This window comes from Macaca mulatta, chromosome 10 (assembly GCF_049350105.2).
Source record: "Macaca mulatta isolate MMU2019108-1 chromosome 10, T2T-MMU8v2.0, whole genome shotgun sequence".
NCBI classification, from domain to species: Eukaryota; Metazoa; Chordata; class Mammalia; order Primates; family Cercopithecidae; genus Macaca; species Macaca mulatta.
The window spans coordinates 94,998,544-95,019,253 of record NC_133415.1 but is presented as its reverse complement, the minus strand read 5'-3'; the positions used below and the strand labels follow the sequence as shown (position 1 = coordinate 95,019,253).

The 20,710-nt window shown below is 42.8% G+C and overlaps 1 protein-coding gene across 3 annotated transcripts in view; it reads left to right on the top strand.

Moving 5' to 3' along the window:
• The window catches only part of PTPRT (protein tyrosine phosphatase receptor type T), a 1,118,573-nt gene that overhangs the window by 1,024,709 nt on the left and 73,154 nt on the right, over positions 1-20,710 (top strand). For 2 of the 3 annotated variants that reach the window (XM_028828430.2, XM_028828427.2), the window contains one exon: positions 9,285-9,475. In XM_028828430.2, coding sequence (XP_028684263.1) covers positions 9,285-9,475 — 191 coding nt within the window. The remainder of the gene's footprint in view (positions 1-9,284; positions 9,476-20,710) is intronic. The other variant, XM_077949122.1, reaches the window with a different exon arrangement.

The window sequence follows — 20,710 nt, the reverse complement described above, 5'->3', positions numbered from 1 at the left end:
GTAGTTCCTAATTTTTTATACACAGCCATTTTGCAGCCTAGATGTTTATCTGAGTATTTCTACATCAATAATATTAAACAATTGTATCAGAATATAGGCTCTATTTTTAAGTTGTAGGTGGAGAACTCTTTACATGTGAAGATTTAAGTTTTTATTTTGCCAAGGAGTTGTTTTAATATTGTATTCTGATAAGAAAGGACACATAATATGCTTCTGTTCCATTTATTCTGTTCTCTTCTTCTGTAACACCAATTGTGTCTTTTATACGTTTGTTTTCTTTTCTCTAAAAATGTCTTTTTGTTGCCTTCACGCATGAACACACATGAGCAGATGATAGATACAAAGGAAACACACATTGTATTCTGGTTTCCTTGCCTTTTAATCTCCAAGTTTTTCAAATTAATTCTCTACAAGTTTCTGCTTGTTGCTTATTCTCATTACAGATTCCAATGCCCATTTTAATTCTGCTATTGCATTTTTGTTTCTTTACAATTGTTGCTCACCTCACCCAGTAAATATTTTTTCTAGCTACTTCTTAACTTGATCTGTTTTTGGAAAAATCTGTTGTCTTATTATTTCACCTTTAACTTCCTTTATTCTTCTATGTTTTCTTGCATTTCATTTTCAATAAACGTCAAGGAACCTAAAATGCATTTCTGCTTTCTGTTGTTTAGATTAAGATACCAGTAACAGAAAAAAAAAAAAAAAAAGAATAAAAGTGGCGTAAGCAGTAAGTTAATATATTATCTTCTAGGACAGAAAGTCAGGTGTTAGAGTTGGTTGAATGAGATGCCCATGAATGTCATTGAGGACCCACATTCTTTCAAGCTCTCCTCTTCATCATCTCATCTTGGCATGAGGACAACCTCAGCCCAGCTCCCCTCATGGATGCAAGATTGTTTTAGCAGTTCCAGGCATCACACCCAGACATGGTACTGTCTAGTGGCAGAGACAGGCCACCAGATTGTCCTTCTTAGAGATAAGAGAACCTTTCCTAGAAGCCTTCTAATAGAACTTCCCTCCCATATCATATAAAAGATTTTTATTTAACTTGCAAAAGGGATCGGAACACCTTGATGGTGTAGGGACATCAGGATTTGTCCCTTGTTCTGGAAGTAGGGTCATTCCCTGCCTGCGCCCCCACCAAGTCATATGGTGAACTTAGCCAGAAAGTAACAACACAGGGGATGCCTCTTGGGTAAACAGTCAATGCTGATGGCTTTTTATTTTTAATTGTATTTTTTGCAGCATCCAGGCTGTCATTTTCCTTACTGTTAATGTGGTGAATTTTTTTCTAAGACCTCACATTATCTTGTTTCTGTTTATTTAACTTTAAAGGAAGAGAAGTCTCTCCAGACCTGGTGTTTGCCAGTAAACAAAGGAGGCAGATCCTCATTGTTGCCTCACTGTCCACCTACTTATTGTTGGAATCCTTTTATTCCATGCCATCTTGGCATGTGTGATGCTGCTATAATTCATCAATATTCCTCCCAAAATTCTGGCAGTGGTTTAAGCAAGAGCTATATCCAGAGCTATGAGAATCCTTGGGGGTGTATCCAGAGCTATGAGAATAGCTCCTGACACTGAATCTGTATCTCAGAAACAAAGATACCATCTTTTTTCTTTACCATGTCAAAGACCCCAGTGATGGAGGTTTAGGAGGAGAAAGAGCTTGGAAATGCCCCAGCCCTGCTATTTGGCTGATACACTCTTTGATTCTCTGAGCTCAGGAATTCAAATGAGAAAATGGGAAGCATTTCTTTTCTATTCTTCAGGCCATTGGGTTGGCTTTATCCCAAGTAACAAAGTCTATCAAAGTCAATTGTATCATGTTTGTTTCGGCTCCACAGAAAATGGCACAGTGGAGTGGCATTCTATTACTATTTGTTTTACAAGTTCGACCCTACTGTGTGTTTGGTCAGACATAAGAAAGACATGAAAAGGTAAATCCATGTGTTGTTACATTGAGTAAGAGGAGTGAATCTACTGTTCCTTAGGGGTCACAAATCTCATACACCTACCCTAGTGCAAGTCTGGAATTCAAAAACACAGAACAGATTATTCTTAAAACATGACTCCTAAACACAAGCCAACTGCTTCATCTTATGCTTCAACAAGGAAATGTAATCACTTCCAATGTTGGAGGGGAAACTACCTATGGTTGAATCAATTGAAAGATGATGTTGTACAATTCCAGGGATTTTAGAGAATTTTTTACAAAATGAAGTATATATCTTCCTGCACATGGGATGTGTGCTGCTGCAATAATAAAGAAGTTTTCTTCCCAAATTCTGGCAATAGGTTAGTGGATAGACTTAGATTTCAGAGCTGTTATAAGTTTATCATCTTGAGGCTTTGTTAGTATTTTGTGAGGGAGAAGAGGGGAGGCACTGACTGCTAGCCAGGTGCCACCTTGAGATTTCTTCCAGTAGAATCACATTTAACCCTTGCAACAGCCTTCTCAAAGAAGATGATGATGATGAATCATGATCATTGTCATCACTATCAGCAATTACAAATAAAGACCTTAGGCTCAAAGTATGTTTACCCTTGAACAACATGGGTTTGAACTGCACAGGTTTACTTAATATATGGATTTTCTTCTGCCTCTGTCACTCCTGAGACAGCAAGACCAACCTCTCTTCTTCCTCCTCCTCCTCCTCAGTCTACTCAATGTGTAGACAATGAGGATGAAGAACTGTATGATGATCCACTTCCACTTAATAAACAGTAAATATATTTTCTCTTCCTATGATTTTCTTCATAACATTTTCTTTTCTCTAGCTTACTTTACTGTAGGAACACAGTATATAACACATATACAACATGTGTGTTAATCTACTGTTTATGTTATCAGTAAGGCTTCTGCTCAACAGTAGGCTATTAGTAGTTAAGTTTTGGGGGCATGATAAGTTATACGTGGATTTTCAACTCCACAGTGGGTTGGTCCCTCTAACCTCTATGTTATTCAAGGGTCAGCTGTAACTGATTTGAAGTCCTATAACTAGAAAGCTGTGGATATTTGAATCCAAAGTTTTATCTTCAGAGTCTATGCTTTGACTCTGACACCTGCTGTTGCCACAGCCCCCACAGTGTCGGTTCCAGTCGCATCCCCACTCCGTGCAGGTGACCCAGCCTCCTCCTCACCTGAAAACTTCTCTCCTCTCCCAGACTCTCCCCTCTCAATGAGCAGTCTCTAGCTACTTACACATCACTCTTCATATCTCCTTCCCTAAAGGGCACATGGAGCTAGGATGAATAGGGATAGAAGAAATACATTGATACTGGTAAGAAACTACAGGAATTTGATTAGGTAGTTAAGAAATTTTGTCTTGACTCCATGAAGACTTTTGCTAAGAAAAATGACTTGATCAAAGCTGTGTAAAGGGAACTGTGAAAGCAGGAAGGGCCATTAGGAAACTGATGGAATAGTCCTGTCATGAAGACCTGAATGAGGGCAATAGAAGCAGGAATGGAGTAAAATAGATGGCTTTGGAGTGTGTCATAAAGGAAAGTAGAGAGGAGACAAGGAAAGGCGAAAGAAGCCCTAAATGACTCCCTAGATGCCATCTCTAGTGTGTGGATTCTCATATGTCCAAAATGACATTAGGTACAAAATCATCAGAACAAATACTGGTTTTTACTGCTTCCTGGATACCAGGCACTGTACTGAGCACTCAGCATGCACTATCTCTCTGAATCCTTACAACATGTGTTTTCTCTGTATTATAGATAAAGAAAATGAGATGCAGAAAGTTTTGTCACTTGGCCAAAGAATGATCTAAACCCCATTCTATCTGATTCTGGGACCCAGACTCGACATTTCTCAGGGTGCAGATTGAGTTCCTCTCATGCAACATGAACAGACCCTTTTTTCCTTTTTTTTTTTTTTTTTTTAAGACAAAGTCTTGCTCTGTCGCCCCAGGCTGGAGTGCAATGGCACCATCTTGGCTCACTGCAACTTCCACCTCCCTGGTTCAAGCAACTCCCCTGCCTCAGCCTCTCAAGTAGCTGGGATTTCAGATGCACACTACCACGCCTGGCTAATTTTTTTGTGCTTTTAGTAGAGATGGGGTTTCACCATGTTGGCCAGACTGGTCTCAAACTCCTGACCTAGGCAATATGCCCAGCTAGGCCTCTCAAAGTGCTGGGATTACAGGCATGAGCCACCGCACCCGGCCCAGACTTCTTCTTAAATATTTATGTAAACATTTTAGTGAGTACTAAAACAAAATTAGCACATCATATTCATGATTTTATGTTGCACTATCATTCATAATGAGGCAAAGTAAAAACAAAATAACATAGTTGAGAGTTTATTTGAAGAAAAATTTTAAGGATGCAATTGTGTAGATCTACATTGTTCAATACGGTAGCCACTGGCCACCTGTGGCTATTTAAATTGAAATAAATCAAAATCAAATTAAGCATTCATTTCCTCAGCACCAGTAGGCACATTTCAAGTGCTCAATAGCCACAGAGGGCCAGTGGCTACCATATTGAACAGTGCAAATATAGAACATTGGTGTCAATATGTAATTTTTTTTTTTTTTTGGATGGTGCTGGGTGAGAGCTGTTTTACACTGGATCGGTGTTTTTTTTATTTAGCATTTACTCCAGCTCTCTTTAGAACTTGATCTGGCTCTGGATAAGTCTGTGTGCACCTGCATTGTCCCATACAGTAGCCCACGATTTACCAGTGTCTGTTGAATCCTGGAAATACGGCCAGTCTGAACTGAAATATACTGTAAGTGTAAAATACACATTGGATTTCAAAGCTTTTGTGTGAATAAAGAATGTAAAAATATAGCATTAATAATTTTTCTAATTATATGTTGAAATATTATTTCAGATATATGGAGTTAGGTAAACTGTATTATTGAAATTACTTTCATGTATTCTTTTTCACCTTATTTAATGTTGCCACAAGACCATCTTAAATTACATACATGGCTTGCAATATATTTTCACTGGTCAGTGCTGTTCTAGACCTATTTGCCCTACTGTGTGACTCTAGAACTCTCTTCATTTCCCTATCTCTTTCTGTATATCTGCACTGCCCAATATAGTAGACATAAGCCACCTGTAGATATTTCCATTTAAATTAATTAAAATGAAACAAAATTTAAAATTCAGTTCCTCTGTCTCATTAGCCACATTTCAGATGCTCAGTAGCCACATGTGGTTAGTGGCCACCAAACTGTGGAGAATAGAGGTAGAACACTTCCATTGTTGTGGAAAGTTCTGTTGGACAGCTCTCACATAGATGGTACACAGCTATGGCAAGAGACACAGAGGTGGATCATGAATGCCTAAAGCTTGGAGAATGTTTCCAGATTGCCAAACCCCATGGCACATCCTTCTTCCATCTCCTAGATGCCTCTCTCTCCCTATCTTAGTTAGACTTATTCACGCACACCTTATATTTTCTTCTCCCCTCCTTCAAGGGCTGTGGCCTGCTTATTTAAACCTGAATATACCTCCTTCCTGTATGAACACAGTGTCTAACATGGTGCATTGTACAGTATAGGTATTCATTAACTATTTCTTAACCAGTTGGAGTGGCAATTCCTAGCAAGTGACTGGAAATATGTGACTAAAGGTAGAGGGAATTCTATATGGCTGGTAGCATTGGGCCAGGGGCCAGGGGTGGGCAGTGGCAGCGATGAATCTAGGATCCCAAGGAAGAGAAAGAGAGAGCAGAGAGACAGCAAAGAGGAAATCAGAGAGACAGTAACCCAAAATCTCATACACATCACCAAAATCCTTCTGCCCATCCCACAAGCTCCTCGCAGGCAGTGACAAGAGTTACTGCAGAAAAATTCACAGGGTTAGGCAACAGCTATATAAACAGTGTGAAAGAAATCCAAAATATTATTACACGATAAATAAACATACCAGACCCATAAATCAGAAGTTGAAATGGCATGAAAATTAAGGGGCTGGTGAGGAGAAAAAATGAAAAATGCTCTGTCCCTGGGCCAGCTGGTGTGAGTTACATTTTATGAGCAGCATGTGAATTCCAGTGCCCTTGCTGGATTAGCAGCAGAATTGCACGTTAGTTTTAAAGCTCCCTCTCGAATAGGAACATCATAACGTCTTTTAATTGGGCCTGATAAAAACGTAGCATTACTTGTAGGTTCCTGAGAGAAGTGAGTTGTGAAATTGGGTTTTCATTAAACCTAATGATGGAAAATTAAGTATAGTGCGTCTGGTGAAATGGAGTGTGATAAAAGACATCACTTCTGCATTATCAGAGGTTAATAAGGGAATAGGTGAGGTAAGATACTTTGGAAAGGGGAGTCCAACCCGTTGGATTAATAAACCTTGAAAATCCCTTGGTTCTGAGTCTTCATAGCATCGTTAGCACTGGCATTGACATTATTGCAAATGTTACAGCAATACAAGTTGTTAAATTTCAATGCATTTATTTTCCATTCCAGTGTTGGTTTTGCTGACACCAAGTTTACAGTCTGTCTAGCAATGTGTTTAGGGAAAATATCCATATTGACAGCTATTTGGTTGGTTTTGGAAACATGTGACGTTTCTCACACACATAAAAAGCCAAGTTCCCATTCCTAGGAAGCCTGTCTTTCCCAGGCAGCTGGTCTCCCATGCAGCCCATGCCCCAAGTTCCTCTGGGAGACTATGGGTCTCTGAAGACATCTGTCCCCATCACACATGGTGGGAAATACAGGCCTCCTAGCATTGACTCAGCTCATCCTTTCCTAGAAATCGTGGCGTATGGCATGACTCCAAGCTTCAGGTATTCACAATCCATACCTCTGTGGCTCTTGCTGTAGCTTTGTACCATCTCTAGATGAATCAAACACAAGTGCTCCCTTCCTCTCCATTTCCAATCACACCATCACAAGAGTGATATTCGCTGGAAGGATGCCTTTGATGACAGCTATTCATGACAGCTGGGACACCTACAAGAAACAGTGTGAGTCTTTAAAGAAGGAGATTCCTCCTAAAACCTTTCAACAGGTTCACACTAGCTTCAAGGGTCTTACACATTCACAGTCTTTCTGGATCTGCCTTGCATCGTCTCTGACAGTGTTGCCCCCCTGACATTTCTACCCACAGCTTTTACTCCTAATCAACCTCCTTGCTTTTAACTAAATGTGCCTTCATCTCTCAGGCTCTGTCCTTTTTCTTCAGTTGGTTCTTCTTGCCTATTTCCTTGCTAAACTGTCAAGCCTTAAGGGTGGAATCAGTATTTCTGTCTGCATTGCCACTGCCTACCATAGTCCTTGGCACAGAGTGGGTTCTCAGTAAGTCTAACTCATGAACCCAAGGGGGTGATGGAGAAAGGAAACAGCCCCCATGTTTGCCAAGTGGTGCATTTAAGCAATGCCAGTGAACACATACTAGCTATTACCTAAAATCGTGGGAGAAAAAGTAAGCAGTATTTCTCTTCTGTACAGTCAGGAAGGTTTTGCTAACCACTTGCCTGGGCCCTTCTTTCTTGTGCATATATCTAAATCTTAGAAATCTTTCTGTAGGCAATCCAGGGGTTATTTGGCTGGTCCCCAAAGGACAGCCTCTGCTTTGGGGATGTTTACTTACTACCCTGAATCAGGAAGTTTTGGAGACTACACTCTACCTACGATGACCCCACCTGCTAATTAGATATGACCCAATCAGTGTCTCAAGCTCAGACCAGTCAGATTAGTAGCCTCTCCTCTCTTGGAGGAGCCAGTAGGTGGGGGCAGGCAGAAGGCTGCAAAGTGAAAAATTTATCCCCTACTCCAACCACAGGTATAATTGAAAGCATTAGGGTGACCAACCATTCCCGTGTGCCCGTGACTGAGAGGTTTCCCAACAGCTGAACTTTCAAAGCTAAAACTGGAAAATTGTCAGTCAAACTGGGACAAGTTGGTCACCTAGAAAGCAGGAAGGCCAGGTGTTCCCTTCCGTTATCTTTCCTTGCCAGGAACAGGCTTGCTGATGTTGCTGCAGAAAAGTAGAGTGTGCATTCACACACGGAATCCATGTCTGATGGATTATTCCAACATGACAGGCAAACAAGCTGAAGGGAACGTGGATTTTGAAAAGACAAGTTGCAGAAAATCAGGAATATGTGCTAAACCTCCCAGGGAATGAGTATGGCATAGGCCAAGTGGGTATCTGCATAGGTGTTTCACAGGGTCTGAAAACATCTGGGGGAGACACATCAACTGCTGCAGCTAACAGTTCTCATCTCTTGCATGCCACCAACAAGATGGTCCGGGGCATAGACTGTTCATTCATGTCTTTGGAAGGAGGTTGGGAAGACCAAGCCTAGATGGTTCTGGGAAAGGTAAACTGGCCCTGAAAGACCAAGAATGTATGCCTGGCAGGAAGGTGGTAAGCAAGACATTGGTTTTAGTGGTCCAAGAGGAACAGAAGAATTCCAACCCAGTATGAGCAAGCATCAGCTTTCAGGGTGGCCAAACTGACAGAAGGCAGTTAAAGCAACTCATTGGATGAAAAGGTTTTTTTCAAGAGAGAATATAGATCTTACATCAGGCAGAGATTTTATGAAGGCGATGAGGCACGGGATCCAGGCCTGGAGAAAGTAGCTAGCAGCACTGAAGGAAGAGGTCCAGGCTTCCCTACCTGCAAGGTGGGTTCAATGATGCCACTGGATTAATAGTATTAAGTGATGGGGAAACTATACAATAGCAAGAAGGTGGTCACTGGGGCAGAGCTTATAACTACAGAGAGCAGCTGGGAGGGTCAGGGTCCCTGCTAGCTGCTGGCAGTCCAATACTGGCTGCAATTCCTCCCAGGGTAAAACTCAAAGGAAAAAAAATTAGTAGATAAGCCAGATCACAGGGATGCAGGCAAATGGACCAGTGGCTTATATGTGACTCCAATCTTCGAGCACCTGAGGCTCTCCTCCCCTGCAGCCAGGCATCAGGCACTATTTCCAGCCTCTCTGCTTCCTAAACAGGAGGGGGGCTCCCAATAAATAGCCTTCCTGCTTCTCAGTGGTTCTGCCCCACCAAGTCTAAAGGAAGGACTGAGACAGACTGGAATGACAACCAGGCTGGAACTTTGTCAGTATGTGCCCTTGAAATGTATTGTGTTTGTTGGTTTGTTTGTGGGTTTGATACTTACATCTACCAACACAGCCAGGCCAGGGAAGGAGTGTATCTCCGGTCTTTCTGCAGTTTCCTGATCAGTTGAGTCCCAAGTTGGTTCCCTCTGCCCTCCTCAGGCCACGCTGGGGGAGACAGGGAGGACAAAGGGCAATGCTTCTCTAGGTGATGATCTGTTCTGCCTTCTTTTCAAAGCAGATGGCAGCCGTGGGGAGCTTTCCCAGCCCACTCTCACGATCCAGACTCATCCCTACCGCACCTGTGACCCTGTGGAGATGAGTTACCCCCGGGACCAGTTCCAGCCTGCCATCCGGGTGGCTGACTTGCTGCAGCACATCACGCAGATGAAGAGAGGCCAGGGCTACGGGTTCAAGGAGGAATACGAGGTAAGAGACCAGCCTGTGGGGAAACTTTCTGATTGTTTCAGAGGCTTATTTGGGCACTAAAGCCTTGCTACAAAAAGCATGGCTCCCTGGCCAGCAGCATCAGTATCACCTGGGATCGTGTGGGAAATGCAACATCTCAGGCCACATCCCGCCCTGCTGAATCAGAACCTGCATTTTAACCAGAAACTAGGTGATTTGTATACACATTAAATTTGAGAAGTGCCATGCTAAATAATTCTAAGACTTCACTCCTGTTTCTCTCCCCTTCCCCTTTCATTATCCAGAGTTTCATTATCTCCAAAGTTTCTACACCTTGGAGTCTCACCTCCATTCAATATGCCATAATGGCTCCAGCTCCCATCCCACATGCTGTAGAAAAGCCAGCACATCTCCCCTGCCAATGACTTCCAGCATGCCTGCTTGCTCTTGGTCACCTCTTGTCTCATACTCAAGCTTCTGTAGTATTCTGGTCCTTGCTCCCACCCCACAAAGGCAATGCTTCATCTCCAGTGACCACAGTTCCCTCTTTCTGCACCTTCTCTTCACCCTGCATGGGCATCCCTTTCCCACCTCCCCAAAGCATCTCTAACACAAAGGATTTGCAGGTAGTGGTTGTTACCAAGGTTTGGGAAATAATAGAGAAGGACTGCAGCAAACGACAGGCAGCACCTCAATACAACGCTGTTCTTCTTATAAGTTCCTTAACCATCTACATTGCTGGTAAGGCCTTCTAAGGTTCTGGTCTCCCAACAGGTCTCTATCTAATTTCTCCTCAAAGTCTTCTTTAGTGTCCTCAAAACTTCCTCCACCCCCACCCCTCAGCATCCAGACAAAGGGCCCCACATTCCTCTTTTATTTTGCAGAACAATTTAGCTTTCTCTATCTCACTCTTTTTGTTTCAAATCCTGCCCATTAGGCCTCACCTTTTACAAACAAAAAGCAAAATAAAAGGAAAATGCATTAAGACATTTTTTCTGAACCAAAGAGCAGCTGACTCTCCAAGAATAATTCTGCAACTCTCCTAGTTGCAGGTAGACTCCAGCTGCAGTCAGCTTTGAAAACAATTTCTTTCTTCACTTTTCCTTTCCTCTCTCTCCCTTCCCTCCTTCCTTCCTAAAATATCTTTTGAGTATCTTCTGTGTACCATGCTCTGAGTTATATGTATTTGTGTGGGTTTTTTGTTGTTGTTGTTTGTTCTTTTTTTTCTCTTCACATGCAGTGTGTGCCCCAGATATGCTTGATTCAGTTTTGCTGTGTGCAGTAGAAAACTCATTGGCTCAGACTCCACACATTTGGAATTCTTGATATTGCAGACTAAGTTTATCCCTCAGACTATATTCTGAGAAAGAGCTTACAAAGCAATATTTCTGAAGTCGTATGAGGTCATGAAATTGTGCTAAACTAGGGGTCCAGACAGCTGGATTCCAATGTAGTAAGCTGTTAGATTTTAGAATTTTGCTATCTGAGTTTTAAAATTCTTTATTAGTTGAATGAAGAATTTGGATAAGGTGATCTCTCAGGATCTATCTGGTCCTAAAACTTTATGAGCGTGTAAAACATGGTGACAAGGGGGCATGTTTGACATATCTATGAGAACAAAAACGTTTTTGTCAATGGATGTGAGTAATTACCAGCTTCGGAGAGCTAGCACTTAATTTCAAAAACAGTCTAAGTAAAATAGCATTTTTCATATTCTCATCTACAAATCTTGAAAGGATATTCAAATTAGAGTTGAAGAAGATGATCTCATTACTACCCATCCCTGGATCTCATTTGCTAGGGGATTGAATGGTCCCAGTCTCGGGGGCATAGGGTGCATGTGAGCATGCTTTATGTGTGTGTATACAGACCTGTTTGTTGAGCAAATGTCAGGAAGGTTATGTTGTTTGAAATGGTATATTCAACATTAGTCATAACAATTTGATTAAAAGTTTCAAATATCATTAAGGGAGATATGTGGCTTACCCAAAAAAAAAAAAAAGGGACAAGCAGCCAAATGCTGAGAAACACATATGTAAGAACTTGCAATCTGAAATTTGAAGACAGAATTACAAGTGTATTTGACACTTTCATGCATTTCCTTCTAAATTAACATTTCTTTTAAAGCATTCATCCCTGTGTGATGAGTTGCTTTTCAAAACTTTTTCTTTGTACCCTTTTGCATTTTCCAAACTTTCTAGCATGGAAATGAAGAGCTTTTATAAGAAAACAAACAATACATGTCATTTCATCATTTGAACCTCAACCAGAAATCTAACTAGGCTAGCCTTGACCTCAATTAGTTCAAATTATATTAATCAGCAAGCTGTAACGCTTAGCTTCTAGTTAACATTATTTTCTGATTAACTGAGGGTTAATTGGAAAATATTGCCTGATAAAAGTCATTTCACAATGTGCTAGCCCACAATGTCCAGCCCAGAATACAGCTGGATATTGCTTTGATCATCAGGGCTCCTCTGATATCTCGAATCTTCATCCTGAGCATAAGAGTCACAGATCTGCTAGGAGAATCCTATTGCAGATATAAGACTCCTGAGCCTCCAATCCTACTCTCATATGAGTCTGCTATGTGCTGTTTGTTGTCTGTCACTTCTCTGTTCTCAGTTTTTTCATACAAACGAGTGGGTTTGACAAGTTGACATCTAAGGGACATCTCAGCCATAGCAAGCTGCGTCAGAAGACAAAATTCAATTCAGTTGAACAATCACTTAAAATTTGTTCAGTAAATATTTACTATTTATTATTGCCAAGGACGATTCTAGGTATTTGGGATACAACAGTGAATGAAACAAAGATTCTTGCCCTCCTGAAGCTTGTATTCTAGCAAGGGAAGTAGGAAATAAACATAAGCTTAAAAAATAAGCAAATTTTATAATGTAGTGTGTTAGACAGTGAAAAATACTGTGTGCTATGTTACAAACCACTCCAAATTTTAGCAACATAACCAGTTTCTTGCATTCATTGATTCTGTGGAATCTGTGCAGGGTACAACAGGGATAACCTGTTTCTTCCACACAGTATCCAGAGCCTGGGCTAGGAAGTCTCCAAGGCTGGGGGCTGGAATCATCTGAACATGTCTTCACTCACATGACTAGTGACTGATGCAGGCTTTCAGCTGGGATTGTCCACTGGAAGACCTACACATGGCCTTTTCAGTGACCTGGGCTTCTTCACAGCGTGGTAGCCTTGAGATAGCTGGACGATTTCCATGGTGGCTTAGAGCTCCATAGGTGAGCTCCCCAGATAAAAGGTGAAAAGTGCATCACCTTTGTGACCCAAACTTGGGTATCACACTGCATTATTCCTACCATGTACTATTGGTTGTAAGCAGGTAAAAACTCCCCTACTTTCTAGGAGAGGGGAATTTGACTCTATCCCTTGATGAGGGAGGAGGAGGGGCAGTTGCCAGATTCTAGAGGAGCATGCAGAGCAAGAAATATTGTGGGGGGAAAATAAAAGCCCAGGCGCAGTGGTTCATGCCTGTAATCCCAGCACTTTGGGAGGCTGAGGTGGGTGGATTGCCTGAGGTCAGGAGTTCAAGACCAGCCTGGCCAACATGGTGAAACCCTTTCTCTACTACAAATACAAAAATTAGCCCAGCGTGATGGTGGGTGCCTGTAACCCTAAGTACTCTGGAGGCTGAGGCAGGAGAATCACTTGAACCCAGGAAGCAGAGGTTGCAGTGAGCTGAGATCATGCCACTATACTCCAACCTCAGGGCAGAGTGAGACTCCATCTCCAAAGAAAAAGAGAAAGAAAATCTTTGGATAATAATACAGTCTGCCACAAGTACCATGGAAAAAGAAAGAACAGAGCAAGGAAGGGAGATTTGTTCCAGGGACATGAAGTAAAGGAGGTTCCAATAGTAAACAGGATAAAAGGGTAGTCCTTAATTAGAAGATGAAACTTGAATAAAGACATGGTGGAAGATATCTGGAGGAAGAGCGTTCCAGATCCAGAGAGTAATATACCTGGCACGTACAAGCAGTTGCAAAGAGGCCAGGATAACAGAGGCAGAGTGAGCAAGGGATAAAAGTAATAGGAGATTTGACTGGAGAAATAAAGAGGGACCTGACCATGCTATGCATTACAACCCGTTATAAGGACTTCGACTTTTACTCTGACTAAAATGGAAAGCCACTGCAGAGCTTTAAGAAGACAAGTGCTAATGATCTGTCCTTACTTCATTCTAGCTACTGTGTTGAGAATGGAACTTAGGAAGGCAAGGGTGAAAGCAAGGAGACCAATTAAGAGGACATTGCAGTAACTCAGGTGAGAGACAACAATGACTCAGGGCATGGCAGAGAAGGTGGTGAGACGTGGATGGATTCTGAATATATTTAAAAGATGGAGCCAACAGCATTTCTTAACACATGGTATATGTTACAAAAAGAATTAAGGGTAACTCCAAGGCTGCTGTTTGTGCCACTGGTAGGACGGAGCTGCCTCTAATGGAAGTGGGGACGCTCAAGTAAAGCAGAGCTGGAACAATCAGTAGTTTCATGTTAAATTGAGTTTGCAATGTCCATTAGACATATTAGTGTCTCCATGTAGCAAGGAGGTAGTTGGATCTATGAAGCTGAAATTTGGTAAAGAAGCCTGGGCTGGAGAGAAACCTTTGGGAGTTATTGGCCTACAGATGATTAAAGCCACACTGGGTGAAGTCATCAAGCAAGTGAGTATAGACAAAGACAACGACCTAGGACCAGGCCTTTCAGAATTTCAACTTTAAGATATGGGAGCACTTTTCATGGGACAGACACTGTACTAGGCTCTGGGAACTGAAATAGAGCCCTTGCCTTCTAGGGAACGTAGAGCCTATTCTTAGAGACCAAAACAAATGCCACCATAGAGGTATATCCAGAGCTATGAGAATCCTTGGGGGTGGGATGCATTAACCCAGCCTAAAGGTGAACAGCCAGTGGCTTTCTGGAAGACATAAAGCCCAAAGCTTGAGAAGTAGGAAGAACCAAATTAAAGAAGGGAAGGGTGTTCCAGGCACAGCGGTTAGCATAAGCTATGGCACGGGAGTCTGCACAGCAGGTTGAGTGAGGGGAACTAGAAACGGTTTGGGAGGAAGCATGGAGGGAGATGGGGCTGAAATTGTCAACAGGGGCCAAGATGAAACAAAAGGCGAGCATTTGTTGTGCTAATGAGTTTGGGTTGTAATCAAGAAGCCACTGGAGCCATCGAAGAGAGCAGGACTTTTTAAAGTAGATTTGCGTTTTAGATCTTGTAGAGATCAGAGCAGGGACAACAGAGGCAGGTAGGCGTCTGGGACAGTAATTCAAGGAAAATATGGGGCTGCCCAAACCAGGAGACTGGGCCCAGAGCCCAGACAAGCCTACGCACTTTCTCTGCATGTAGAGCCATAAAATCAGCTTGTTCTCATTGGCATGAAAACTTGAGTCTCTCAATATATATATTTTAAGTTCAATTATTTGAAATAATGTGTGAACCATCTTGAATTGAGAGTCAAAATGCCTGGAATCAAGTCCTATAACAATTATGAAGTATTCAGGTGACCTTAGGCAGGTCCCTGTCCTCTGGGCCTCCATTTCCACATTTATGCAGTGGGAGCAAAGGGGTTTGTCAAAGTGATCCAAAGAACCCTTCTGTCACTGATATTCTGGGAGTCTAAGTAAGAACCAATCAGCCGGGCCAGCTGGGCCTCCCTCCCACTGATGGTCGCATGGGAACCTCACTGTCTGGGGCTACCACTCCCATGGTTATGTCTCAAGTTCTAAAAACCACAATTGGCCAAGGGCCTTGGGCTCCTAGGAGCTCAAGGAGGCCCAAGGCAAGTTAACTTCACCTGCCAGACAGATCCAAGCCTCAGTCAGAGGCTTTCAATTTGGGTTGCACATTAGAATTACCTGGGGAAGTTTTAAAAAAACACCAATGCTCAGGCCACATTTCAGATCAGTTTCACTTGGGGTGGGATGTATACTTCAGTGTTTTCTAAGCCCTCCTGTTGATGGGAATATACTTTTAAAGCTGAGAACCACTAAGAAAACCCATGGAGTCCCCAGCATGTGCCCTGCTTGTGCCCACAGACCCATCCCCTGGCGTGCTCTGCCAACCCTGAGGTCTACTCCTGCTGATGAAAGGGCATGTGATTCTGAACCATATGCCCTTCCTATTAAAGTCAAGGGCATGTGATTCTGAACCACAGCGTCCTCCCTCCCCAGCCTGCTTCCCCCCAGCTCCAGTTCTCCCACCTTCCCCTGTTACACAGCAAAACCCTAAGCATCACAGCAAAAGATAAGAGATGTGGGCTGGAGAGCCGAGTTGTTTGTGTCCCATGTAACCCTGCCATGGTAGTCAGACGAGCAGCAGGTTTAGGGAAGATGAGGGAGAATAGGAAGAGGTGACTTTGTGATGGAGAGAAGGAAGAAGTTCATCCCAGTTCAATCCAGAGAGCCTGTCGTCCTAATGAATGGAACAAGCCCAGTAGGGCAACCAGAAGGTATCTGGTTATTACAGCTCCATTAAGACTATTTAAAGCAACAAGGAACAGCTGTGAGGAGTATGATGCAGCCTAATGAAGAGCAAACATTTGTTCATTTTCTAGCTCGGGATGGACATGCCATATGTATGGCTTTTGTGGGGAAGGCCTGTATTGCCATCTTGCTCTTAGTCATCTGTGGATAATGGGGTGATGGCAGGCAGGCAGCTTTTGAATGGGGTATAACTATAGAGATGGAAGTTTCAGGTCACCCCAGGTGCTCCCTTCTCTGCTCAGAGACCCCTAAGCAGTGTCCGAGGACACCTCTGCTTCTCCCACAAGGTTTGCTCTCCTCAGTTGGTAACAGAGTGATAGAATATCCCATCACAGGCAACCCCAGAAAGGTTCTGGTTCAGGTCCTCAATTTGTAGATGGGCATGGTTCTAGGGAGGGGCATGAGGAATTACTGGTCCATGCCCAAATCATGAATGGGAAATCCATGGGATTCTTCAACTCTGGGAACTCATAATGACCAAAATAGGAATACCTAGGCTCCACCTGCTCGTTTCACTCCACTCCACCCCCAGATTGATAAAACAAGACAATAAGCCATTACAGGGAGTGGCCAAAAGTCATCAGTGACCCATGTGGTTTCAAACTTGGGAGTTTTCCAGCAGGAAAGAGTTCACATGGAAGAGACTATTACCAAAGTTATGATCATGGACGAGTTACCAAGGATCTTGGAGGGATCTAGGATCTTGGAAGAGTTACCAAGGTTATGATCATGGCCCCTGGCAGTCTGCCTCTTCAATGTAGCTGGCTGCAAGTATAGAGGAGAGTTGCTGGCCTAGAGTCAGCCACCCAGAAGCTCATGTATGACCATGGAGATGAGTGTAGGCAGCTGGAAGTCTGTAGCCTGAAGTGAGTCATGGGGATCCCCAAGATTGTAGACTCACAGCTGGGAGGAATAGAGGTACTCTTGTGTGAGATTCCCCATTAAGGGAAAAGGGAAGAGACTCAGTCTTTCCCTTTTAGCCTATTTTTATTGTTCTACTTACAATATGGTTTGTAACAGAGCACATGGTGGGTTTTTTGTGTATTTAATACAGGATCTCCCCCAACCAAATGAGCAATTTTCAGGTGGTACTATAGAAAAATCCTTTGACCAAGAGACAAAACCTGGTTCTCAATCTGCTCCTGAGACTCTGGGTGGTCTTGGGCAAGATTCTTTCCTCTCTGGGTCTCATTTTCATCTGTGAAATGTTTGACTACAAGCTTAGCATGAAATTCTAAAGGCTGATAGTATATGCTTCTATTTTATGAACACTCATGTGGCCAGAAACACTGATTAAGTATTTATTGTGCACCTAACACTGTTTGGGCACTGGAGATAGAAAGCTAAATAAAGAAAATAAAGATGCTACTTTAAAGAAAGCTCATGGTCTTGCTGCACCATGTAATGATGTAACAGAACTCTAGTTCAAATGCTTTGGAGACACACTTGCTTTTTGTCACTTCTTGTTGCCAAAATCTATCAGAAGTTTCACAAAAGATAAGACTCTGAGTTAGAGAAAAGTAGAAGAAGATGGGTAGAGGAGAAGGTTGTGTATAAGGGGGAGCTACATGTGCAAAGCTTGGAAGCAAAAAACGAAACGATTAAAATGCTGCAGCCAGCTTTTTGAGGAGAAACAAAGATGCCTGCCTATGAAAGGAGAAATAAAATGAAACTAGTTAGGGAGATTTAATAGGAATCTTATACCCCTTGCACAGTTTTCTTGAAGAGAGTTACCAAGGTTATGATCATGGCCCCTGGCAGTCTGCCTCTTCAATGTAGCTGGCTGCAAGTTTAGAGGAGAGTTGCTGGCCTAGAGTCAGCCACCCAGAAGCTCATGCATGACCATGGAGACGCATGAAGGCAGCTGGAAGTCTGTAGCCTGAAGTGAGTTATGGGGATCCCCAAGATTGTAGGCTCACAGCTGGGAGGAATAGAGGTACCCTCGTGTGAGATTCCCCGTTAAGCTATAGACTTCTTGAAGGCAGGGAATTTGTCATCTAAAGGAGGTCTTGTAGCTTTTAATTGGGCCTTTTAAAGAGTACTTTGTGACTTGCATGCAGACTTGCACTCAACTTCTCTGCCTTGATCAAAGCTCCTGTCACAGACAAATACCCCCATCTTGCTGCAATCTGATTTTCTACTTAGCTTCACCAGCAGAACTCATAAATTACTGTCTATTTAGTGACATGGTATGCAATAATATTTGCTCTCCTGATGCCACTGAGTAGACGTCATTAGTCATCCTCTCCTGCCTTCTCTGTCCACATTTATAATCCCTAAGTCTTGTGCTTTTCAGCACAGAAGGTAGAATTTGTTGAAAGCTTGGCCTCTGCCAAGGCCACCACTAACTCCTACAGCACCTTAGAGTGAAATAGCAAAATGTGCACCTGTCTCAAGATATTTGACTGTCACCTTCCAGAAAATGTTCATAATAAATATGGAAACCCTAAAACTTCTGCCATATGCATGGTGCTTCCGTAGGTGCCATGCCCTTGGATTGTGCATAACCTGCAGAGCTGTGATTCCCTTGTCACTCACAAGCTGACCATTGACATTAGTAAATGTGTTCACTGAACCTGTGGACCACAATAGAGGCCAGACCTTAGGCTCCCAACAGATTATGAAACATTCCCATTCCCTAAATGCTATTTTACCTATACCTAGAGGGACCAGCTTGTCCCAATTTGCCCAAAATGGTCCCAGTTTTAAAACAAAGTCCTACATCCTGGGAATCCCTTTGGTCTGAGACAAACCAGAATAGATGTTTCAGAGAGTTCCCATCTTTGCCCTTGTAAGGGAAAAAAAAAAAAAAAAAACCACTAGATGTTTCTACCATTGTGAAAGACTGTGTGGCAATTCCTCAAGGATCTAGAACCAGAAATACCATTTGACCCAGCAATCCCATTACTGGGTATATACCCAAAGCATTATAAATAATTCTACTATAAAGGCATATGTACACATATGTTTACTGCAGCACTATTTACAATAGCAAAGACTTGGAACCAACCCAAATGCCCATCAATGATAGACTGGATAAAGAAAATGTGGCACATATATATCATGGAATACTATGCAGCCATAGAAAAGAATGAGTTCATGTCCTTTGCAGGGACATGGATGAAGCTGGAAACCATCATTCTCAGCAAACTAACACAGGAACAGAAAACCAAACACCGCATGTTCTCACTCATAAGTGGGAGTTGAACAAAGAGAACACATGGACACAGGGAGGGGAATATGACATCCCGGGGCCTGTCGGGGCGTAGTGAGGAGGGCAAGGGGAGGGAGAGTATTAGGACAAATACCTAATGTATGCGGGGCTTAAAACCTAGATGACAGGTTGATAGGTGCAGCAAACGACCATGGCACATGTATACCTATGTAACCGGCATGTTCTGCACATGTATCCCAGAACTTAAAGTAAAATTAAAAAAAACATCCTGGATGTTTTTGACTGAAGATGGCAAGAGAATGATTTCCACAAGTGGGCCAAAAAGGCTCAATATTATATCACTGGGAAAGAGGATATGGAAGATGGAAGATTCTGAGCACTTACTGTGTAGCAGGCATTGTGCCAGGTGCTGTGGGTATTGTCTTGGGTAGTCACTAATCATCACAAAATTATGTGGGGTGTGTTATTTTCCATTTTTAAAAATGTACTATAAAGGAGAGGGAGAGGGTACAGTTTTATGAGTTTTAACTAATGCATAGAGTCATATAAACACCAACACAATCAGGACACATGAGAATTTCATCAACCAAAAAGTTACCTTGTGCTACTTCTGCACAGTTAAAACCTTCCCCCCCCATAACCTGCAGGATGCATTACTGACTGTTTTCAGAAACGTTTGTTGACACTTGAAGTGGTGAACTTATTTGCAGTAAAAATATTCAAACACTCTAGTCTGTCCACCTTTTGCAAAGCTCTGCCTTTTCCCTGACTCGTATACACAGTTAGTGTGCAAGGGGTATTTCTTGACAAGACGAATGAAGGAAAGACCCAGGTAAAATGGTGCCTCCTTGCTGAAGACCTCTCCAGAGTCTTCCCTGCACCAGGAGAGCACAGTGCTGGGCAGGGGTGTGGGCAAATCCTGGCAGGCTGGACTGAACATGGAGGAGGCAAGCCCTCAGCTGTGCCCTGGAGCATCAGCCAGGAACTGCCTCATCAGCGATCCCTGGGCCTGGTTTTGCTGCACCCTAGGGCATAACATATCCAATTATCTCCAGGGATACAGTCAAGCGAAGGGGAGTGAAGGGGGGCATTGCAAATGACAGAATCTGCTGAGGATAGGAGGTGAACAGGTAAACGAAATGGGCTGGCATGCCCCCAGCCTTGAATTGGTAGTGAGCTGCTCTAGGAAGCTTTGTGTTTTGACATCTTACTATTTTAGGCATAACTCAAAAAGTCTTAGATGCAAAGAAGAGTATCTCAAGAAGGATGGCAAGCTTCTGTTGGTTTGGCTCAGTACAGCCAGGTAGAAGAAAAAATCAGCCACACAGGCATCAGGGATCATTCTCAGTTCTAGCAGATAATTAATGTACTAAATGGGACATTAAGGTAGGTTTCATAGTCCTGTGGACTAAGTCAGCACAGCAGAACACAAGAAGTCTGTGACTTGTGGCCATGTGGTCTGAGCCTGCCATGGACTCAGCTCTGTGGATAGGAAGGTGGGTTGCAATCACAGGGAGAGTTAGTCTGGGGCGGGTATCAGATGATAATTTTATTCTA